The 20,985-nt window shown below is 36.4% G+C and overlaps 1 protein-coding gene across 2 annotated transcripts in view; it reads left to right on the plus strand.

The window, feature by feature from the left end:
• The window catches only part of NKAIN2 (sodium/potassium transporting ATPase interacting 2), a 547,535-nt gene that overhangs the window by 231,623 nt on the left and 294,927 nt on the right, over positions 1–20,985 (plus strand). For both annotated transcript variants that reach the window (XR_010471338.1, XM_065056828.1), the window contains exon 2: positions 13,280–13,417. Coding sequence is in view for 1 of the 2 variants with exons in the window: in XM_065056828.1 (XP_064912900.1) it covers positions 13,280–13,417 (138 nt within the window). In the remaining variant the exon portion in view is untranslated. The remainder of the gene's footprint in view (positions 1–13,279; positions 13,418–20,985) is intronic.

Raw genomic sequence — 20,985 nt, forward strand, 5'->3', positions numbered from 1 at the left:
AATCAGTTCAGTTTGTCCTCAGTAGAAATCCTCCACCATTCTGATCATTCCTGTTATATTTCTTCATACTTTTCCAGTTTTACTATGGCTACTACTGCAAGTGTGGTGCTCTTTCCACTAATGTAGTTCTCTGTTTCATTGCTTATGCTTTCCTAATGATTTCTAAAATCTGGGTTTTGCTTGTCATCAGGCCGACATTTGATGCTATCTGGAATAATTTTATAATTTTCTGAGTAGTAATAGTTAATTCAGAACCATGTCTACGTTAAATATTCTTTCTCGGGGAAGTGCTTAATTTTTAATTAATCGGGAATTTCTTTCACCTGCCTCTTTGAAGCCTAGTCATTCAGGGTTTGATATCCTTTGCAGCAATTTGCTGTCAAATTTAATAATGTCTACCTTGCAAATTTGGATAGAAAACTTCAGCATTTCCACACATAAACACTGCTTACAACATGCTTTCTTCAAGTGTTTAGTATTTCCAAAGCTTTATGAGAGAACAGGTATACTGAGAAGGTTCAGTCACGGATTGTTAACATTGTTCAGCAAAAGTAGTGTTGATTCTCCCACAACAAATTATATTCATCAAAATGTTTTCCCAATTTAACCTAATTGTAGTCTGCAATCCAGGAAGATAAGAAACTGGTTGAGTAGCATTTGACCAGATTTATACCTCATCACACTGACTGTTGACAGGACAGGGTATCAGCTGGTTCACTTCTGGTTCCTCATCTCCTTTTACAAGGGTGGAAGAGAGAGTCCAGTGCATAATAATGCTGGAAACTAATATATTTACCTTTAAGGACTTTTCACCTTGCAGATTAAATTGACACATAAAATATTCAGAGATATTTAAATAAAATAGGAACTTAGTAATTAGAATCAATGAAATCTGCAGTTCCAACTGACTTCGTCTTGAAATCAGGATTTGAATACTGCCTAGGTGTAACTCTGAGATTAAAAGATTTTTGTCTGAATCCCATGGGGATTATTCATGGACTATCACCTGCATCAATTAATTTAGTAATAATTATAACTCTTTTAGATAAAATGGATGGATCATATTCAGTTTGTCTCATTTGGGTACCTACACGTAGTCAGATTGGATTTCCCTCTGGAGGCCTTCAGAGACACATTATTTCACCAAGTATAACAGAAATTTTGTGGAGGTTCAATACCTAAAATGCAAACAGAAGTTCAGGTTCTAAATTATGTAGATTGGACCTCACCTCTGCTTTATAAATAAAAGTTGTGACTGGGATAGAACAGCATCTTCTTTCCTAGGAATGTAGTGACATTAGATGTGGAAGCTGCAATGGTTTTAAATCCATGTATGCAGTGAAACCTACTTCTAGGCAGGGGATGAAGGAAGAGACTCGATCACAGTTCAGCAGCATTCACCACAGCAGGGACAGCAGTTTTGCCTAGGGAAGGGCAGGTCTGCAGGAAGCTACCTGAGCTTCTCACAGAGCGAGAACATGGACATCACTTCAGAAATGTCATAGATACTGGCAGTCATTGGCAGGTCTTTGCATAAATCTGCTGGCACTTCGGTTAGTTGCCGCCAATAAGCTGTCTTTACCCTGGCGTTTTAATTTTTGCCATAGTTTTCTTTGTATAGTGAGATAAATTAAGGGAAAATTTGATGACTCCTGTTTTTACTTCATATTTTCCTAGATGTGCACAAACTTTATGTATTCCTTCTTCTCTCCAATGTAGAGCTAACCTGTCAATAACAGGGCATTTTGAATGGGAATTGATCCTTTCTTTCATTGGCTGCAGTAGCAGAACAGCAGGAGTGAAAGAAGTCAGCTCTGCTCTGGTTATTTGCCAGTGAGGTCTGTTGCCTGGATCTTCATTGTAACTGGAATTCTAATCAGTGTGTCATCAGGCTAGAGATAAGCCACAGGGTAAACCATTACCCCAGACAAAACAGTGCCATGCAACACAAAGCAGGAACCAGCTGGTGCAGCATTCATTGCATAAAGGTATATTGCTTTAGGAGAGAAGCAGCACACATGATATTATCACGTTATATTTTCTCAAGTTAAAAATACTCCCTCTAGAGAGGTCACCTATACCACTAAGAAACGTGCAGACATTTGGTGTTATGTAAATGTTATTTTTTCCTGTTGTTTCATTAATAATAGGAGTCTGCTTTGAAAAAGACATTGTAGTTACCCTCAAATAACTGTATTAAAAACTACTGTCTAGCAAGGGTTAGACAGTCAGTAGACATGCATCAATTAAAACACTGATTAATATGATTATGTGAAAAAGCATCACTGTTTGATTTTTTTACTATCTTGAATAAGATAGCACACGGTATAAAATTAAATTGAATACTCTTAGCCTTCCTCTCCTAATCTAATCCACACTAAATTGGTCAGAAACAATTATAAACACCTCTTTTTTGACACATCATGATTGCATAGTTGATTGTTTTTTGTATAATTTGAGGAGGTCATTTGCTAACAAGACATAGCATTTAAAATGGCTAGATTTAAGCAGCTAACCTAAAGTTGTCATTTTTTTTTTTTTTTTTTGTGCTAGGCACTGTAGAAGAATCTGGCTCTGGCAATTTAATTTGCCTTTCATAGTCTATCACAAGCTTCATGATTATTTCTTACAACAAAACGCTCAGTGCAACAAATTAGTAGATTCTGCTATGTTGGTTGGACTGCATTCCAATTCCTGCCTTAATGATGCTGGCTGCCTTCAGCACTGCCAGCACAATAATTATTGCTGAGTTTTCTAGACGTCATCAAACCAGCAAGGTGATCACCCTCTTGGAACAGCTGGTAATAGGAGGTATGGAAAACTGAAAAGATATTGCTGCAACTGTGCTATCATGCCAGCCAAGTGTCACTTGAATGATGGCAGCTGCTGGCAGGGGTAGGGCTCTGCTGGAGGAATAGTTCTAGATTATAGCTTTTGCAGCTTCCAAGGAGAATTGCTGTGGGCACTGAATTAAAGAAAGCAAATTAGAAGATGGGGAAGACAAAGATATGAAGGCAAATGCAGAAAAAGGTATGATAGTTAGTGATGATTAAGCATTTTTTTTCTTACTGTATGTGATTGGCTCTTTTATGAAGCAAAAAACTTCCACAAGCACCATAATGTCAACTATGCAGGTTTGTTAGGCAGCCTTCTCCAGGCTTCATCACATAATTAAGATACCAACTGGTATCAGCAAACTGATGTAATTCTTCTCCAATAAAAAGAAGTATACTAGTATTTATCGGTATTTTACCATATGAAGTACAGAAGCAAACTTAAAAAAAAAAATAAAATAATATTTAACAATATCGTCATCATAAAAATAACCGCTGAGTGACTGCTACTATGATTAAGTGTATATTTTGGATAAACAAATGGACTTAATCCTAGACACTCAACACTAACCTTTATACAAAATAAACACACAGTAAAAATCAGAGTTTATCTTCAAATTAGTTGATGTAAATTATTTTGGGGTAAATCACAGAAACATTATTAACTGCTGTAAACATTTATGCAAATAAGAAGGCCCATTACACTCCTCTTTAGTATCTATATTTCCTTTCCTGTTTCTCCCTTTTGTTTGAATATTTTAATTTTGATCCAACTACATTTTATTTTCTGGAAAATCTACTTGCATGGAAGTGGAATATTTTGACACCATTCTCATCAGTGGGATGTGGTGCCATCTATTAGCACTATGGAATATAGCAAGTATTCATCATGAATGTTTAGTTTTTAGTCAGAACTTGGCATCTATCCTTTTCATTTTCCCTCAAATTTTTAATTTCTCAGTCTTAGCAGACTGGGAGTAGAAATTTGTGAGTCACTATCTCTTAAACTGGAACTTTGTTACGTTACCCAGTTTTTCACTATTTGTTACATTGTAGATTGATAAAGCTTGGCTGCAAATAGATGCTATTTCAAAACAATGTACTTGAGAGAACGAGATATTTGTATGCAGACAAGGATTGGTGTGCTAAAACGAGGTCAACATACAGTATTAGTACATTCTTCATTACAGACTAACTTTTTATTCCTTATATTTGTCATTGGGGCTAGAAAAAAAGGAATGGCCAGTTTGCCTCTTAATTTTCTTATAGCTCTAATGCTGGAAGAGTCAAGAGAATGAGACTGTAATCTCTGCTACTTATATTACAGAGGCTGTGCTTTCCAGTGGCAGGTAATGTGTTTTGTATTTCTTTAAAACAGTAAACTTAGGGTCCTACTCATTTAAACATAGTGTTTCATAAAACCAGAAAAAAAAAATGTATTTTCCTTGAAATGTTTAATGGGATTTTTTTGAGGCAGTGTCTGACTGATTCACTCTAGCTGTCCACAGGGCTTGAAATGGGGACCCCTACCCCCGTTGCCCAATGACTTTGGGTTTTCTTATAATGACTCTGACAACAGAGAGTGTTTCATATGCTTTCTTGTTTTCTTGTAGTCATGTTCCAAAGCGGATTGAATACAAATGGTGAAATATTGAAAATCATCGCAAATTGTTTGGTTCTAATCAATGATTCTTGTGTTTAATCAACAAACTTGAACTAACCTATGAGAATACTCCATTTTCTTTACAAAAAACAAAAACAAAACAAAACAAAAAACAAAACAAAACAAAACAAAAAACAAAACAAAACAAAACAAACAAACAAACAAAAAACAAGCAAAAAAAAACAAACCAAAAAAACAACAAAAAAAGAAACACAACTGTTTGTGGAACTGAGTTGCAGACAGCAATTGGTGTTCTCCAGCCGTGGTTAAATGTTGAGGTGCTGGACCTGGGTCACTGGCCATCTGGATGATGAGATCTGAAACCCTGTGCTTGTCCCTGGCAATCTGGTGCATAGAGCACTTGACAAGTCTGACTCTCAATGTAGCCATGTTGTAGAGAAGATGCATTTCTGCCTTCAGCACTACTTGGAGTTCCCTAAGGACTAATGGCTTTATACACAGGTAATAGGCAAAGTTTAGCAGCTAGAAACTTTTCTGACTATAACTGATGTCAATTATCTCTCTTCCATAAAGTGGTCTGCATAGTTTAAATGTCAGTTTTCAGGGTATACCAAGGCATTAAAATGTAGTAGGTGCTTCACATATTCTATATAAAATAATGACTATTGCAGCCAGAGCATCATTGAGGAGAGATCTCCATAAAGTCAGCCAAGTCAACATCTGCTTATCCAGGTTTAGTTGTGGAATAAGTGACTATAAAGCAAGAATCTCTCTGTGCATTAGAGTTCTGACATGGATTAGTTGTTGTTCTCTCACTTGCTTTGTAGACACTTATATGTTAGAAGTAAAACCACCATAGTGACTCTAGATTGACTCTTTTCACTTGATAGAGTCATCTGACACCAAACGCTTGGGTCTTGTTATCACAAGATTCGGTCCTGATGAAATAGTGAGTGATCCTTGCCAAAACCACTTTAAAATTATTTGTCTAATGAGGTTTCTTATAGGTGTGCCTTTCCTGCTGAGGAGTAGAGACTAATTTTTTGTTGTTGTTAGGAGCTAGTTTTTTTCAGGTAGTGGGCTACATTCTATTTTTGGCTGAAGAAATATACACAGAAGGTAGTTTCACTGCCTCAAGTTAAGATGTCCTAGATACATCCTCTTGTCAACTACATAACAGTATTGTCAAATCTTTGTTGAGTTTACAAATTTAATATACTGTAATTTGAATCACTGTGTAGAAAGTAGTTGTATCTTTGTGAATGAAAGCGAGACCTGTTTTATTATCAAATATTTCCAATAAGACAGAAACAATTTGGAAGTATTAGATAAGGCTAATCTTTCTGAATGCTTGATTTTGCCTCCAGGCTTTACTGCAGGCAAATTCAGATTGTGCAATTATAAAATATTATTAGAATTTAATTTAAAATTGTTTTTATGTTTAGAACTGGCTCAAGGCTTCTCAGTAGTGTCAGTAAAAATGAATTTTGCTACCTTAAAGATGCGGCATTGGAGCCAGGGCTTCAACATTCTTGCTAGAAAAAGAATGTGAAGGAGAGAGAGAAAGGGCTAAATAGAGGTAGGGCAGAGGGGTGGAAGGGAACCCCTGAGACATCGTTCTTGATCTTTCCGTTGTCAGTGGCAGAATGGGAGATGAGGTTGAGCATGTTGGCAGCATTGAAATTTATTCCCACCAGTGGTCACTAACCTGTCTGTCATGATCCTTCCTCTGGCCACGGTCACGGCTGACCTGTCTCTGCAGACCTGACATAAGCAAAATAGGTAGCAAGCCCAAGACCTTGCTCATGACCTACCTGACTTTGTACCAGGTAGTCACATGAAGCTGCCAATGCAGAGCACTGCCTCCAGTAAACGTTAGGTTCCCAGTAAGTTTAAGTGGTTTTGTTAATCTGTGATCCTATTTGAAGCTCACACCAGTGGACTGGCACAGCTCTTGTAGCAGGGCCCTGTACCTGGCGCAGGTGCTGTGTATATATACAAGCAAGTATATTAAACTGTTCTTATATATTCCATCTTCTGTGACTACTGCTTTGGGTTTGGTTTGTTGTTTTGTTTTGTTTTGGTTTTTTTTGGTGAATGGAATTCATGATTTTGAATGTTCCTAAAATCCAAAGGCAGGATTACTAAATGCTTACTATACTCCTAGCTTGGACCTGGCAGATAAGTATTTTGTCTTAAAACATTATGTTGGTTTTAAGGTTAAAATGAACCTCATCATTTGACCCAATTTGTCAGTTTGAGTCTGAACCACTTTTGTGCACATTCAATCCTTATCTTCTTGGTTTAGGTGGAGTGCAAATATGTTTTATTAAAATAATGCACAACTTTTTATTACAAGTATTTGTGAACAGGAAATAAAATACTTTAAAGGGGTTAAAACTCTTAGCACCCCTAAGTTATTCTTACTGAAGTTCATCCTGTAGCTGAAATACTCACTTCATTATATTTGGCCTTATGGGTAAAACACTTTACATAAGATTCATTTTTCAAATGTTCTTTCAGGCATGCAAAAAGATGTGGTTCTGATACTTATCTAGGTCTTGTTACTGTTGGTCAGCCAGAAACAAGAAACTCTGTAGTCTTAAAACGTACATGCATAAACACACACAAAAATTTTGCTGCAACATGCTAAGATTTTTTGATCTAAATTGTAACATGACCTTAAAACCCCAACCTATTTAAACTAGTCACTGGGATTAAGTGTGCAGTTGTATACAAAACTTCGCTCTGAAGATGAATGAACTGTAATACAATACAATTATGGTTTCAAGAGGATTGAAATCTGCTATATCCCACAAATTCTGGATTTTTATTGTTGTTTTAAGTTATTAGGAAATGTGAATTTAGTCTTATCCAGTAAAAAAACCCTGAGACAATTATCTCTACAGCTCTGTGTAGCTATGTAAAATGTTGCCATGAATTCAAGTATTTTCTCTAGGTTTCAAAATTTTGCATGTCTTAAGTGCAATATTTTGGGGTTTTTTGTTTGCTTGCAATAATAATAATTCTAACAAAAGAGTTCCTGTGAGATAACTCTAAAAATAATTTTAGGAAGCTGCATTAAAAATACCAAATAATTGAGTGTAAAATCAGGGACATCCACCCATTTTTTTTTTCCATCAATAGTCACTTCCACGGATATTGGTGTTTGGTAACTTGTATGAGGAAAGTATTTTGCAAAAATAAAACTTGTTAATCAAGTATTTTGCTAGCAATTTCCTCTTTTTTTCTGCCTGCTCACACAGGAGGTGATTCTTTCAGGGAAGTAGTTAGAAGACAGGATTTTGATTTTGTTATTGTTTGAGTCACTGGGTCTCCATGTATGTGTGGTAGAGTCTAAATGTTTTTAAATTGAGAATATAATACCCTTAAGATATAATCAGTGCACAGTAAATCATTTTTATTTAAACTAACTGTCAGCTTCACCATCTCAGTTTTGGCTAGAATCTTTCTTATTTTCCTGTCACGAGTAATAATAACTGAAGTGTTATTTAGATAACAGTTCTGCTTCTCATTACTATGTAACAAAAACCTACTGTAGAAAGCTGATATTTACCAGTTTTTTATTATTACTGTGTTCAGTTAGAGAAGGCAGCAGCTGAGACTCAGAATATACTCTGTACCCGTGGAGAGCCCTGTTGTCCTCAGTAGGTCACAGCAGAAATCCACTTGTACACAATAGGATGCAGAGATGAGGTCCTACACAGCATTTTAAAAAACTGTGATTACCTTCTTATCAAGTGTGGTGAAGGCCTATTCCTTCTCTCAGCAGTATCAAACGGATTAAGGACAGGGGCTTAGTATTATATATGTGATTTCTTTAAAACACCAATGGACAAGTGGAAACTAATTCCTTCTTGATTTTAACTTGAATTACCTGTGCTTGTGATGTTTTTTATTAGATTTGCTGAGAACACCATTGTGTCCACAGCTCTTCACAGAACTTCATTTTAGTTTGGTCTTTTTTCTTCTTAAAAAAAAAAAAAATAAAAAAAAAAAATCTTATTTTCTTTTCCTGCTGTCTTGCAGAAAAGGACTTGACTCACATGCACATGCACACTTGCAGATTTGTAGGTGTATTTTGTATGGATTTGACTTTCAAATTATTATTCTGTTTTTCTGCTGGGTAGCTGTGGAGAATTCCTTGAGTAATGGGGCCTTCTATCTCAGGATGCTATCTGAAATTTTGATGAAAAATTAAATGAACCTCTCTAAGGAATGGCACAAATATATGCATTCTGCCTCAAGATGATGGAAGTTCTGGGGAAGGGTTATCTAGAGAAGTCCTATGTGATGCAGGTAGGCCTTAGCATTAGAATTCTTTCATAAGCCAGAGGCCCAAAGTACTTGTATTTATTAGGCTTTCTATGCCATGGAACCAAGAACTGAAAGTCATTAAAAAGCTGTATGTCTAACTTAAAAACACAAGCAAATGATTAGAAGCTGTGGGCATCTGATGCAACACAATTGAGCTGAGGGGACTTAATGAGTTACTGATTAGAGCTTAATTTCTGTTGCTCATTCTAAGCCTGCACCAGTCATGATATAATCTACAGTTGATTAATTCTCCTTCACTGTGATATAAGCTAATACTCTCTTCTTCCTTTGGAATGAACCAAGAGCCTGTTATCAAGACTCAGCTGGTCAATCCATCAGTTGAGCGTGACCCTGCCCTAGGCCCCAGTGCAACTGGTCCATCTGTGCTGTGTGTGCTGGCCAGAGAACCTGGCTCTTGGGGACTGTAGGTACCCACTTGTGTGTGCACTTTGTTTCATATCTATGCAAAGTTCTGATTCTGTACCATGGTAAAGTAGTCGTGGTTGAGTTTCTTCTCAAGGAGCTTTCCAAGGAAAGGCACTTTGTCATTTTCCAGTTTTGAGTTTGTGTTATAAATCATCTTTTGACTGGTTTCTCCTTTGTAGTTCCTGTCTGAAATTTTAGTCCAATCAAATACTTTAAGAATCATCTCAAAATGGTTTTATTTATCCACTGGAAATTCAATTCTTAGGTCCCTCAAGGTCAGTAACACTGTTAACCTGTTAACAACCAGCCTCTGACAAGAATCTGGAAGTAGTTTGAGCTATTACAGCTTCATAGTATACAGACTATTTTTATCTTGTTTTTAAAACATTTAGCTGAAGTCTGGAAAAAATAATGCAAAATCGTAAAATCGTTCACTGTAATTGCACTTAACTTTTCTATCATTTTATCAATCATTAAATAAGATAATCTGTCTATGATATTTTATATATTTGGAAACCTAAGAAAATGATGTAGCAGAGGTTTATTTTCTGACATTAGGAACTGAATCTCCATAACCCTACATTTAGGGTCCACTCCATTATTAAAGTGGAGTTGAATTAAAACCTATTTTTGTTTTCTTACCATAGTATACATAGTATACTTTTTCATCCAAAGCATCTATTTTTCCTCTTTCCTACTCTCATTTTAAACTCTTGTTTCCAGAAGAAGAAGAAAGAAAATGGATAATTTTTTATTCCTAAAATTTAAAGATTAATATTTCTTTGTCAGTCCTTTCCTTTCTTTCTGTAATGTCCTTGAAACATTGCTATACATTTGAAGCTGGTAGACGTGATTTGGGGAAAGAAGTGCAGTTGTTTAACAAAAAATTGTAAGGTTTTGAAGGAAAGGAAAAAAAAATCACCTTTAAAAATCAGGTCTGTATTTTCTCTGGCTATGTAAGGAAATTGCTGATGATTCTGGCATATGTGGAAGAGGAGGAAGCTACATAATACTGTGTTTTTAATAAATTTTGTTAGTACTTTGTCCTACTTTTCATTTTTTCCCCTTTTAGAAACACAGACCCAATGAGGTTTTTTTTTTAATTAACTGCATGTAGAAAGTCCATATTATTTTTCTGCTTGTGGGTTGTTTTTATTTTTTCTCCACCTTCATCTCTTCAGGAAGTATGAATAAAAATCCATTTCTGACTTATATATTTCACTTTATAAATCTGCAACGCACCTTGCTGTGTTAGTCTGATCTTCTAAGAAACAGTAGCTGCATTTCCACACCATTTTAGCTCTGCACACCCTACCAGAATGCTGCTGTTCCACATATCCAGCAGTTCCCCTACACAGCTGATTCCTTGGAGTGACAGAAGAAAGTGTAATTAGCAAGTCTGCCTATGGCAAACATGAGGTAGATACACAGGGACAGAGGTGCTGCAGACTCATCTCCTGGTTCTAATCGGCTGATATTTACCCACTGCCTCATGTGCCATGTTTTCTGGCAGATTCCCCCCACCAGAAGTTTCATCATGGACACAAAATCTGAGAGTGTGGTTGCTTGGTACTGAAGAAATTGCTAGTCATCCAAAAAAAAAGTAGTACATTGTTGTGTGGGAAGTGATTCACATAGAATTGCCATTTATCCAGCATTGCCCCATAAACAAGATTTGGCAGAACTACTGCATTTTTTACCAAAACAAAACAATACAAAAAACACGACAAGAAACAAACAAACACAAAAAAAAGAAACAAAGACAAAAAAAAACCCCAACAACAAAAGCAAAAGTGCTTGTATGATAGTGCGTTTTCCTTTTAACTTAAAGTTGCAGAAGGAATATTAGCTTTTCTACTTTTTTTTTTTTTGTATAATTAACTACCATGCTGCAATTTTAATCTATAATTAGCATACTTAACTGTATAATTTCCTACTGGTACAATAATTCATGTCATCCCATATATTTTTTTGCTTGCTGAATCCCTACTGTGACTATACTAGGCAGCTCGTACAGATACACTCTTTTTGCTACTGCTTTGCTTTTTTGCTCATTTGTTTTTTTGTTCAGCTGATGGAAATGGGAGCTCTGTACTCAGAGTGAACATTTTCCCTTTGTTACCTGTTTAACAACACTCAAGGTGTAGCAGGTCTTTTGCTGATACCACTAATTGACTTCACACAGACCTACATAGCACTGCTTTATACCACATATTGATCTTTTTTTATATAAATGACTATGTCAGTAGTAAAAGAAATATTTCTTAATTATTAACTTAGAAGCATAGGCAGTCTGAAATTTTATTAAGTTCCTAATGCAGCTTGACCCACCTTTTCTTTCTTCATCACTTTGTCACCATTAGAATACTATGTCTTGGGATTCTGGGAACTCTTCTATGATGTTGTTTTGCTAGGGATAATGGTAAGATACACAAATCAGTGCAATAAGATCTTGCATGGTGTAGGACCAGAATCTCTTTCTGTCAATAAATCTGTGAAATTAAATTATGGGCAAAATACCAAGACTGACTATAAGCTGGGTGCATTGTGTGAAAGGAATCTTTGTTGTAGAGAGGAATTCAGTGGTTGACATGAAACCATGAACTTTCAGATTCAAAATGATGTGGCTGACGAGCTTCGCCAAGGTTATTTGACAATCTCTATCTTAAAGTTCAACATATGTTAGTAACTGCTATATAACATTCTTTACATTTTCAATGGTAGTGTAACTGTAGGTTGTCTTTTTAATGCCAAGTTTTCTTACTTAATTTCAAAAAGAGTGTTGGTGTGGCAGTGGACTGCAGCATGAAAATTGAAAAAGTCTCCCATATCTATATCATGCAAGAACAGTGGTGAACAGTAATTATTCATTTAGTACTTGATCTCAAAAGCCATTATTTTTTAAATGAATGGAGTGTGTGGCAGATAAACCTAATTCAGTTAATCCACAGTGTAATATATACTGAGTAAATAGTCACTTGTCATTTAATGAAACTTTATAAAGAAACAGCCTGTTTTTTCTTTCTTACTTCTGTGTCTGTGACGTTGGCATTATTATGACTATTATGATTATCATTTTTTAAATTATTATTATTTTATTCACATTTTCATAAAACTCATTCATTCAACATTCCACCTAGTGAAATTGTTGGAAAGGTGTCAAAGAAGCTAAATTCACTTCACTATTACACTGACTTCTAATATTCATGTCAATATTTTTTGTCAAAATATACCGTCCTGCCTATGGGTTGGAGTGCAGTGCTATATTGTGACATAATGTCCAAATACCAGCTAAGGGACATCTGTTGTTTGAATTCTGCAACTATTTTTAGTGATACTGTTAGAAAGGCAGTTCTTCTATTTCCTAATCTATCTGCTTGGAATGGTATTGCTTGAAAACAGCCAACAATAGCCTAAGACTGTCTGTTAATTCACCTTTAAAATTAAGTATCTAGAGTATTGGGTAACATCTCATACTTTAGCTCTTGTTTGTGACAGTAGGAGACGGTAAACTACAGTCATTATCAGTAGAACAACGTCAAAATGTTGCATGCATTTGGTTACTAGTAAAAGACCACTGATAGGATAGCTGGAATAAATAGAAGGTGGGAAAATAATGGAAGTAAAGACACAAGACTAGGCTGAAGGATGGTGTTCGTGGGTGGAAGCAATGTAGCTGAGATGATGTCATAAGACTGCCACTTATTTTTAGCACTGATACCCTAGAATGTTATAGCATTTTCTTGTGTATGTAACAAAATTATTTGTGTTTTTCCTCCTGCAAACATACCATCCTAGTGAGCAGTTTAGCATCTCAGTAGAATTACCCACATGAATATTTTAGTTAACTGAATATAACTCAGTAAATTGTCAGTGAGAAATGCAGCTTTCATTAAAACAACAAAGTGAAACATTGCAAACTCATTTCGTTTTAAGGCTGACTGAAGTATTTTTTTGTAACTTAGGACAATTCCCTTGGGTATGAGTAGGAGAATGGCCTTAATATATGTTTTCTGATCTGTTCTAACCTATTTGTTCTTCTGCTTTTTAATCATAGGTTTCTGTGCTCGAGAGGCAGATATTTGACTTCCTTGGTTATCAGTGGGCACCCATCCTGGCAAATTTTATACACATTATTATAGTCATACTTGGCTTATTTGGAACCATCCAGTATAGACCTCGTTACATAACAGGAGTGAGTATTTAATTTTATTTACTTATTTTGATGTGCATGTAAAAAAAAAAAAAAAAAAGGCATTCCAAAATCAAATAGAATTCTTGACTTGGTTTAAATTTCTTCTGTAATATTTTACACTTACTTATTATGCTTTTGAAACACCTGCAATAATTAAGTGGTAAAAACTTGCAAAAGTTGAAAGTCAATATAATCACAAACTACATGACAATATGAACTTTCAAGAAGTGAAGTCAGTTTAAAGAATTACAGCATCCTCAGAATTACAGGGATTTAGAGCTAGAATGGATGCTGGCCATGACTTTCCTAGATACACTGGACCTCCCTAACAGATCCATGTCTTATTGTCATTTCTTATTGCTATCTGCCATCATCGCTGGAGTGTCTATCTTCACGTATATCCATCATAGAAATTATAGTCCAAGTTGAGAATGAAATATGAGATTATAGTAAGAAATGTAGGTTTGATGGTTATAGACTGAGGATTCTAGAATAAAAGTAAGGATTTAGACATTTATATTTTTAACCTACTTCTTCTTCAGCTACCCCTCATACACATATTCAGTATTGCTGTGCTCATGGGTACAATACAATATTAATGCGATCCTCATTTTATACTTTGGGTTTGTTTTTTTCCCCATGTGTAGGTCTATAAAGACAGAATAACAAATCTGAAAGCCATCATTCAGAACACCTTTTGTTAGTAATAGTTTGTGTGACAATATTTCTGTCAAAATTGACTACTAATTTAGTTAAAGCTTGTATACTTTTTAGAGACAAACAGCAGTCAAAAAGATTTGCCCATACACAACCATATTTTAATCTCAAAAGAAAAATAACTCCACTAAATCTGTACCCACTTCTTCAAAGTCTGTTTCCTCATATACTGTTCAGGAGATAAAAAGGTTTTGTTTGTATCCCTGCACTACCATCCATATTGCAGTAGTATGATGGTAACAGTGATACATTAATGTTTCTGTCTGTGTTTCTATCTCTGTGATTTCCTGTATGCAGAAAATGTATATCTGCATATATAATGTCTTTATGAATGCACACAATTTAATATTTTTCAAAACAGAAACTATCAGCATTGAAAAACATATTGCAAGCCTTAAATATTTAGAGGGTTTCCTTCAAGTCGTAACTCTATGAGTCATGTGAATGTGAACTAGAGTTTTCTTCTTCCATTTCTAGCACTTTGACCATTACAAAAGGCTTGAAAACGAAAAACTAAAATTCAAGCCGGTGTCAGTTAAATAAAAAGAGGAAAAGGCTCATCCCAAGACTACTTCAAGGCATAAAAATGAACATAAGCATAAATGCTTAGCTGAGCTAAACAAAAAAATCTAGATGTAAATGGCCTTTTCAACAGGAGTACAGAAAATTACATGCTACAATGAGTGTATTGTGAATGAGGAGGAATAGCAGCCTCATAAATAGGTACCATTCACATGAGTTTCTGGATGATATGAATCGTACCACACCATCCTACCAATTTTCACACATATCTTTTCTTAGAGCTCCCCCTCACCCTCACTGTGTAGCCCATCTGGCATTCTGAGTTTGCCTCCCTGCATCCTCTCATTTAATTGGATAGAGCCAATTTAAGAGCAAATTGTTTCTCTTGCTCAGATTTTATAATAGACCTCTGAATCTGCCATCACAGAATGCCTAGATGAGGAAACAATGAGGAAACTTTCATCCTTCATTTAGCTGGATCAACAGAGGAGTGCTGTGATTTTTTCATTTCTTCTGATGCCCTCACCGGAAAGTATCTAAAGTACGGATGAAGGAAATGGTACTGGTCACTGAAGGGAGAGATAAGGGAACTGAATCCTTTTATTCGGTTCTACTGGGTCCAAAATAGGCACCTTGTTCAATTTGGGCAAAACTCAGTGGTGCCATCTGACATCAAGAGTAGAGAGTTATGAGTTCAAAGGCAAGAAGAAAGAAAACAGCCTTGCCTGGGCCTAACTATCGGGTTTTCAGGTGAGTGGTTGTAAATACTCAGACTTAATAGATTCTGCAAGGGTCAATCTTTCTTGAGTGGACTCTATAAGACCCTTAATCCACAGTCATATTAGTACCTCAAGTATAGCTTGCTTCAACAAGACTATTATACAATAAATTTCCTTTTTGCTGTGCGTGCTTCATAAAGGGTATCACAAAAATGTTCTCCAGAGGTTATGAATCATAGGCTAAAGAGGGCAGGGAAGTTTTAAAGTGAGATTCAAAGAAATGATTCATTGGCTTAAGGAGAAGAGGAAATAAGCTTTAGACAGATGGGACACCACAAGTGAAACTGTGTCCTTGAACTCACAAAAGTTACAGGGAAGTTTGGAAGTGGGTGAGGAGAAAAGATGTTTGTGTGGTTGCAGGCCTTGGAAAATAGCTCAGATTACATGGGATGAAAGAGTTGTGGTAGACAAAGAGGACAGGAAATTGAAGTTTAATATCACCAGAGGGGTTAATCCTAATATAGGATCAGCAAGAACACATTCATTTTTGCTTGTAAACTTAAACCATTAACCAAAAAATGAGCGATTGATGCAAGTTGTGAAACATCTGTTCTGAGGGTGGGATTCAGTGTCTTTTCAAAGATGTATTTTCAAAATATAATAATTAAGTAAACATTTTTTTGTGAAAACAATAATGATAAAAGGACTGTTTAACAGCACTATCCTGAAGCAGAAGGATTTCAGTAGAAGCAAAGGTTAGCTAGTGTAATGACTGAGACGTAAATGTGTTTTTCAGCAGTCCTGTCATAGGATCCATGAGTGCAATTGCCTGAGAGGTAATACCAATGCAAATTATTAGGGGTTCTGGAAAGAAGGGGTAGGGATCTGCCTGAGGGCTCTGTTTCTTCCTATTCCTTCAATAGAGGGATTCCAGCTGTGCTGATCTGCTTAGCACACTTCTTCACTCTACTATGGATCATTAGTTGCCTGACAAATCTAGTGACCTTCTACAATGGAGTAACTGCATCAGCAGACAAGAGAAGAACTATATACGTAATCTACCTAGACTTCTCTAAGGCTTTTGGTATGGTTCCCCCCAGCATTCTGGCTGCTGAAGTGGAGTAATGTGAGTTTGACAGATGGACTGTTATATGGATAAGGAAGTTGCTGGATGGCCACATCCAAAGAGTTATACTCAATGGCTCAATGTCCAAGTGGAAACCAGTAATGAGTGGTGTCCCTCTGGGGTCTGTACTGAGGCTGATAGTATCTAATATCTTCACCAATGCCATAGACAGTGGGATTGAGTGCACCCTCAGCAAGTTTGCAGATGACACCAAGCTGAGTGGTGCAGTTAAATTTCTGGAGGAAAGGGATGCCATCCAGAAGGACCTGGACAGCCTTGAGAAGTGGGCCCATTTGAACCGTGTGAAGTTCAGTAAGGCCCAGTGCAAAGCCCTGCACAGTCCCTGAGATCAATGCAGACTCAAGGGATGAATGGACTGAGAGCAGCCCTGTGGAGAAGGACTTGGGGATACTAGTGGGTGAGAAACTGAACATGAGCTGGCAACGTGCACTTTCAGCCCAAAAAGCCCATCTTATCTCAAGCTGCATAAAAAGAAGTGCGACCAGCAGGCCAAGGGAGCTGATTCTCCTCATATGCTCAACTGTCCTGAGACCACACCTGGACTACTGCATCCAGCTCTGGGGCCCATAATACAAGAAAGACATGGAACTATTACAGCATGGTATAGAGGAGGACCATGAAAACAGTTAGAGATAGCACATCTTTCCTACGAAGACAGGTTGAGACAGCTGGCATTGCTCAGTCTGGAGGAATAAAGGCTCTGGGAAGACCTTATAGTGGCCCTTCAGTATATTATACACAGGGGACTTATAGGAGACATGGAGAAAGACTTTTTACCAGAGCCTATAGTGACAGGATAGGAGACAATAGGTTTAAACTGAAAGGGGGTAGGATTAGACTGAACAGAAGGGAAAACATTTTTACAAGCTATGGATGCCCCATCCATGGAGGTCATGTTGGATGGGGCTTTGAGAAACCTGATCTAGTGAAAGATATCTCTGCCTCCGGCAGGAAGGTTGAACTAGATGATCTCTAATGGTTCCTTCCGACCAAACTGTTCTGTGATTCTGTGCTTCCATGGAAGAAAAAGAATAAGGAAATGCCACTGAATGAGCTGATGTTTTCTGGTTCCTGCATTATGGAAAACCTTGGCAATCTTATTCTACTGTTGTCATAAAATATCTAAAAAGCATTCTCAGAATATATAACAAGGACAAAAAGTCCCATTTGTACTGAATGTCATTCTCTTCTCCAAAAAGAGAAATCTACCTGGCAGATGAAGCATACCTCATGGTTCTCCAGTGCTACAGAGGTAGCATTCTAAAATTAAGTACTTTATTTCTTCACTGCCATGAGAAAAAGATAAAAGAATGTCTAGTGGAGCTTGACAGTGACATAAACAGAGAAAAAGTGAATTATGATACATAAGAATTTGAGGAAAACCATGTCCAGGAAGTAGATTCCACTGTAATTTCCACTGCTTATTTGCACCTTCTAGACCTGTTATATTTACTTCTTCTAGAATCAGTTCTAACAAAAGAGAGAATTTTTGTTCAATTCCGTAGGTTTTATTGAGCAGTCTTATCGAAAAAGCAAGAGTGATAAGAAAGTGAAAAAGTATTTGCACTGAATAAATTTACCTTCAGCATAAAGTGAAGATCCCATACCAATAAGACAGAAAAAAAAATAATCAAGAAGGAATTACCTTGTTTCAAACCTGTGATAGTAGGTGATTGTACAAATAGTTTTCTCATATTGACCAATTAATTGCACAGTTCAAGTGGGCTTTGGTTGTCTGTGAAGCAAAATTATGCAGTGAACAACAACATTACTAACAGTTTCCCATGAATTATTTTATTCTGTTCTATTATTTCCTCCTCTTAAACATGATAGTAACACCCACTAATAATAGTGAACATAATAGGGGCTCATATAGACCACAGTGTACTAGCAGAAGAGTACAAGAAACTCAGTTTGACACAAAGCAAATTTGCGACCTTTAAGAGCAAGAAGAATCTTGTACAGGATAATACCTGGTCACGTTAAGTCTGGGAGAAAAGGGGAGATTATTACTGGTACATTTCTTAACACGTAATTGCTGATATATATTAAAAAAGAGAAAGAGGCAATTACCTTATGTCTGAGCTTCTTGCAGCATCATCAGTCTGCCAAACCATTAGGCCCCACAGAATCTAACTGTGTTAATATATGTCTTTTTAAAGACTAGACATTGTCAATTACTTCAACACCCCTAGTGGGATCTACTTAATGTCTTATATGACAAGTAGCCCTAAGTGTGCCAGATCTGGTTTGGAGTATTTCAGTTGTATATTGCAATTTAGGATCTTCCATGTTTTTAAATGTTTAAAGTAGTACCTGAAACTGTGCAGCAGTTAATCTGTCATATGTACATACCAGACTACCAAACAACACAGAAAACTGTAAAGCCAAGGACAGCAGGGAATCTGCAGTTCTAGACCCATATTCTCCGAGGAAGATTTTTAATTTTAAAGACAGTTTTCTTATAGTTAATGATTTGGCCAGAATTTTTGTTGAGAAAACGTTTCAGGAGACTGTTTTGCTAACTCTTGTAAGAGAACTGGTTTTAAGTTCTTTTTTCCTGATGAAATAGTTACTTATAGTCCAATAAAAGGATTCTTATGCTTAACATTTCTTAATAACTAAGTTCTTCTGAGATTAATTTACCTTATTCACCTAATCTGATTTATTTTCATGATACTTGTTTTATTTAAAACAAAAAAACACATGCACTCAAGCGCAGTTCTTGAAGCCTATGAAGTCAGACTCCTTCCCGAAACTGCTCTTTAAAAAGGGGTTTCTCAGGAAGTATTTTTGTCTCCATTCTGTGACAAATCATGCGGTGCTTCATCCTTAATTGTACTTATGCGATGATTTACTTACGTTGCAACTAAAATTATTCATAGAAGGAGGCAGATATTCATACTGAGTACTTCTATGCTCTCCACCACTTTCCAGAGCAAATCATAATTTGGGAACATAAGCCATAATCTTCTGCATTATCATTTTGAGCTAATGCCCAATGATAGTATAAGTACAATAAAGTAAATAAAGACCTTGAGCATTTTAGTAGCAGCTTTGTCTGCTGGCTTTCACAGGAGACTGTGAATCCAGATACTGATTCTGTTTCAACATGTGCCATTGGCAAGAGGTTTTGTTTGCTAACTTGTCATTCAAGCACACATAATGGTATTCCTCAGTTTGTTCCTTGATTCAGTAGTTTGCAAAGGATAATAATGAATGTGAATATTTATTCCATAGTTTCTATCTCTGTTCTTTTAATATATTGAGTTATTGAATACAATATGGCTAATATTCTACGTAGATTTCTGGTAATTTTAATTGTAAATTAAGCAACAAAATAGCTACATAAATAAATAGATGTTATATAGAATCATAGAATGGTTTGTACCAAAAGGGACCTTAAAGATCATCTTGTTCCAACCCCTCTGCCATGGTCAGGGGTACCTTCCACTAGATCAGGTTGCTCAAAACCTCATCCAACCTGGCCTTGAAGACATCCAGGGTTGGGGCATCCACAGCTTCTCTGGCCAGCCTGTTCCAGTGCCTCACTACCCTGATGGTGAAGAATTTCTTCCTTATATCTAATCTAAATCTACCCTCTTTCATTTTAAAGCCATTAGCCCTTGTCCTATCACTACATGCCCTTGTAAGAAGTCCTTTTTGCAAGCCCACATTAGGTACTGAAGGCTGCTAGAAGATCTCCCAGAAGCCTTATCTTCTCCAGGCTGAACAACACCAACTCTCTCAGGCTGTCTTCATAAGAGAGATGCTCCAGCCTTCTGATGATCTTTGTGGCCCTCCTTGGGACCCTCTCCAGCAGGTCCATGTCCTTCTTCTGTTGGGGACCCCAGAGCTGAACACGGTACTCCAGGTGGGGTCTCACAAGAGGTTATGTTTTGAAGAAGATCAGCCTCTTAAACTCTCATTTCTGGCACAAATGTGTTTGAAAAAACAGAATTTCTTTTCTGTAAATATCACCAATACCAGCAACAGAATGTTGTTCTTTTTTTTTTAGGATATTCTGTCACTATATTTACTAAAATCTTTGCTGAATGAAAACCAGAACACAAACTGAACAAGGCTGAAATAAATCCACTTAAAATTGGAAATGGTAGTTGTAGGAAACTTTTATCATTATCCCTGCTGTTCTCAGTATAAAATTTTGAGGATTTATTGGTTTCAGCCAGGTTGAAAATATTGTAACACAAGTTGATTTGTGGTTTAGTACTTACAGGCCAGATCAAAACCAGAAGTGCACGATCACATAAGTTCTGTTTCCATGTTAGCAGAAAAAATCTGTATCAGTAAAAACTTAAGTAGTGGCTAAAAAGTCAGACATAATCGAAATGTACATATAACCATTGGAAAAGTTGAAACCGAACAAAAAAGAGAGGTGTCTCAATGACGAGCAACAAAAGAGGATGTTGACTGAATAGTAATTTTTCCAAAGAGTAGAATTC

Source organism: Columba livia, chromosome 3 (assembly GCF_036013475.1).
Source record: "Columba livia isolate bColLiv1 breed racing homer chromosome 3, bColLiv1.pat.W.v2, whole genome shotgun sequence".
Lineage (NCBI taxonomy): Eukaryota > Metazoa > Chordata > Aves > Columbiformes > Columbidae > Columba > Columba livia.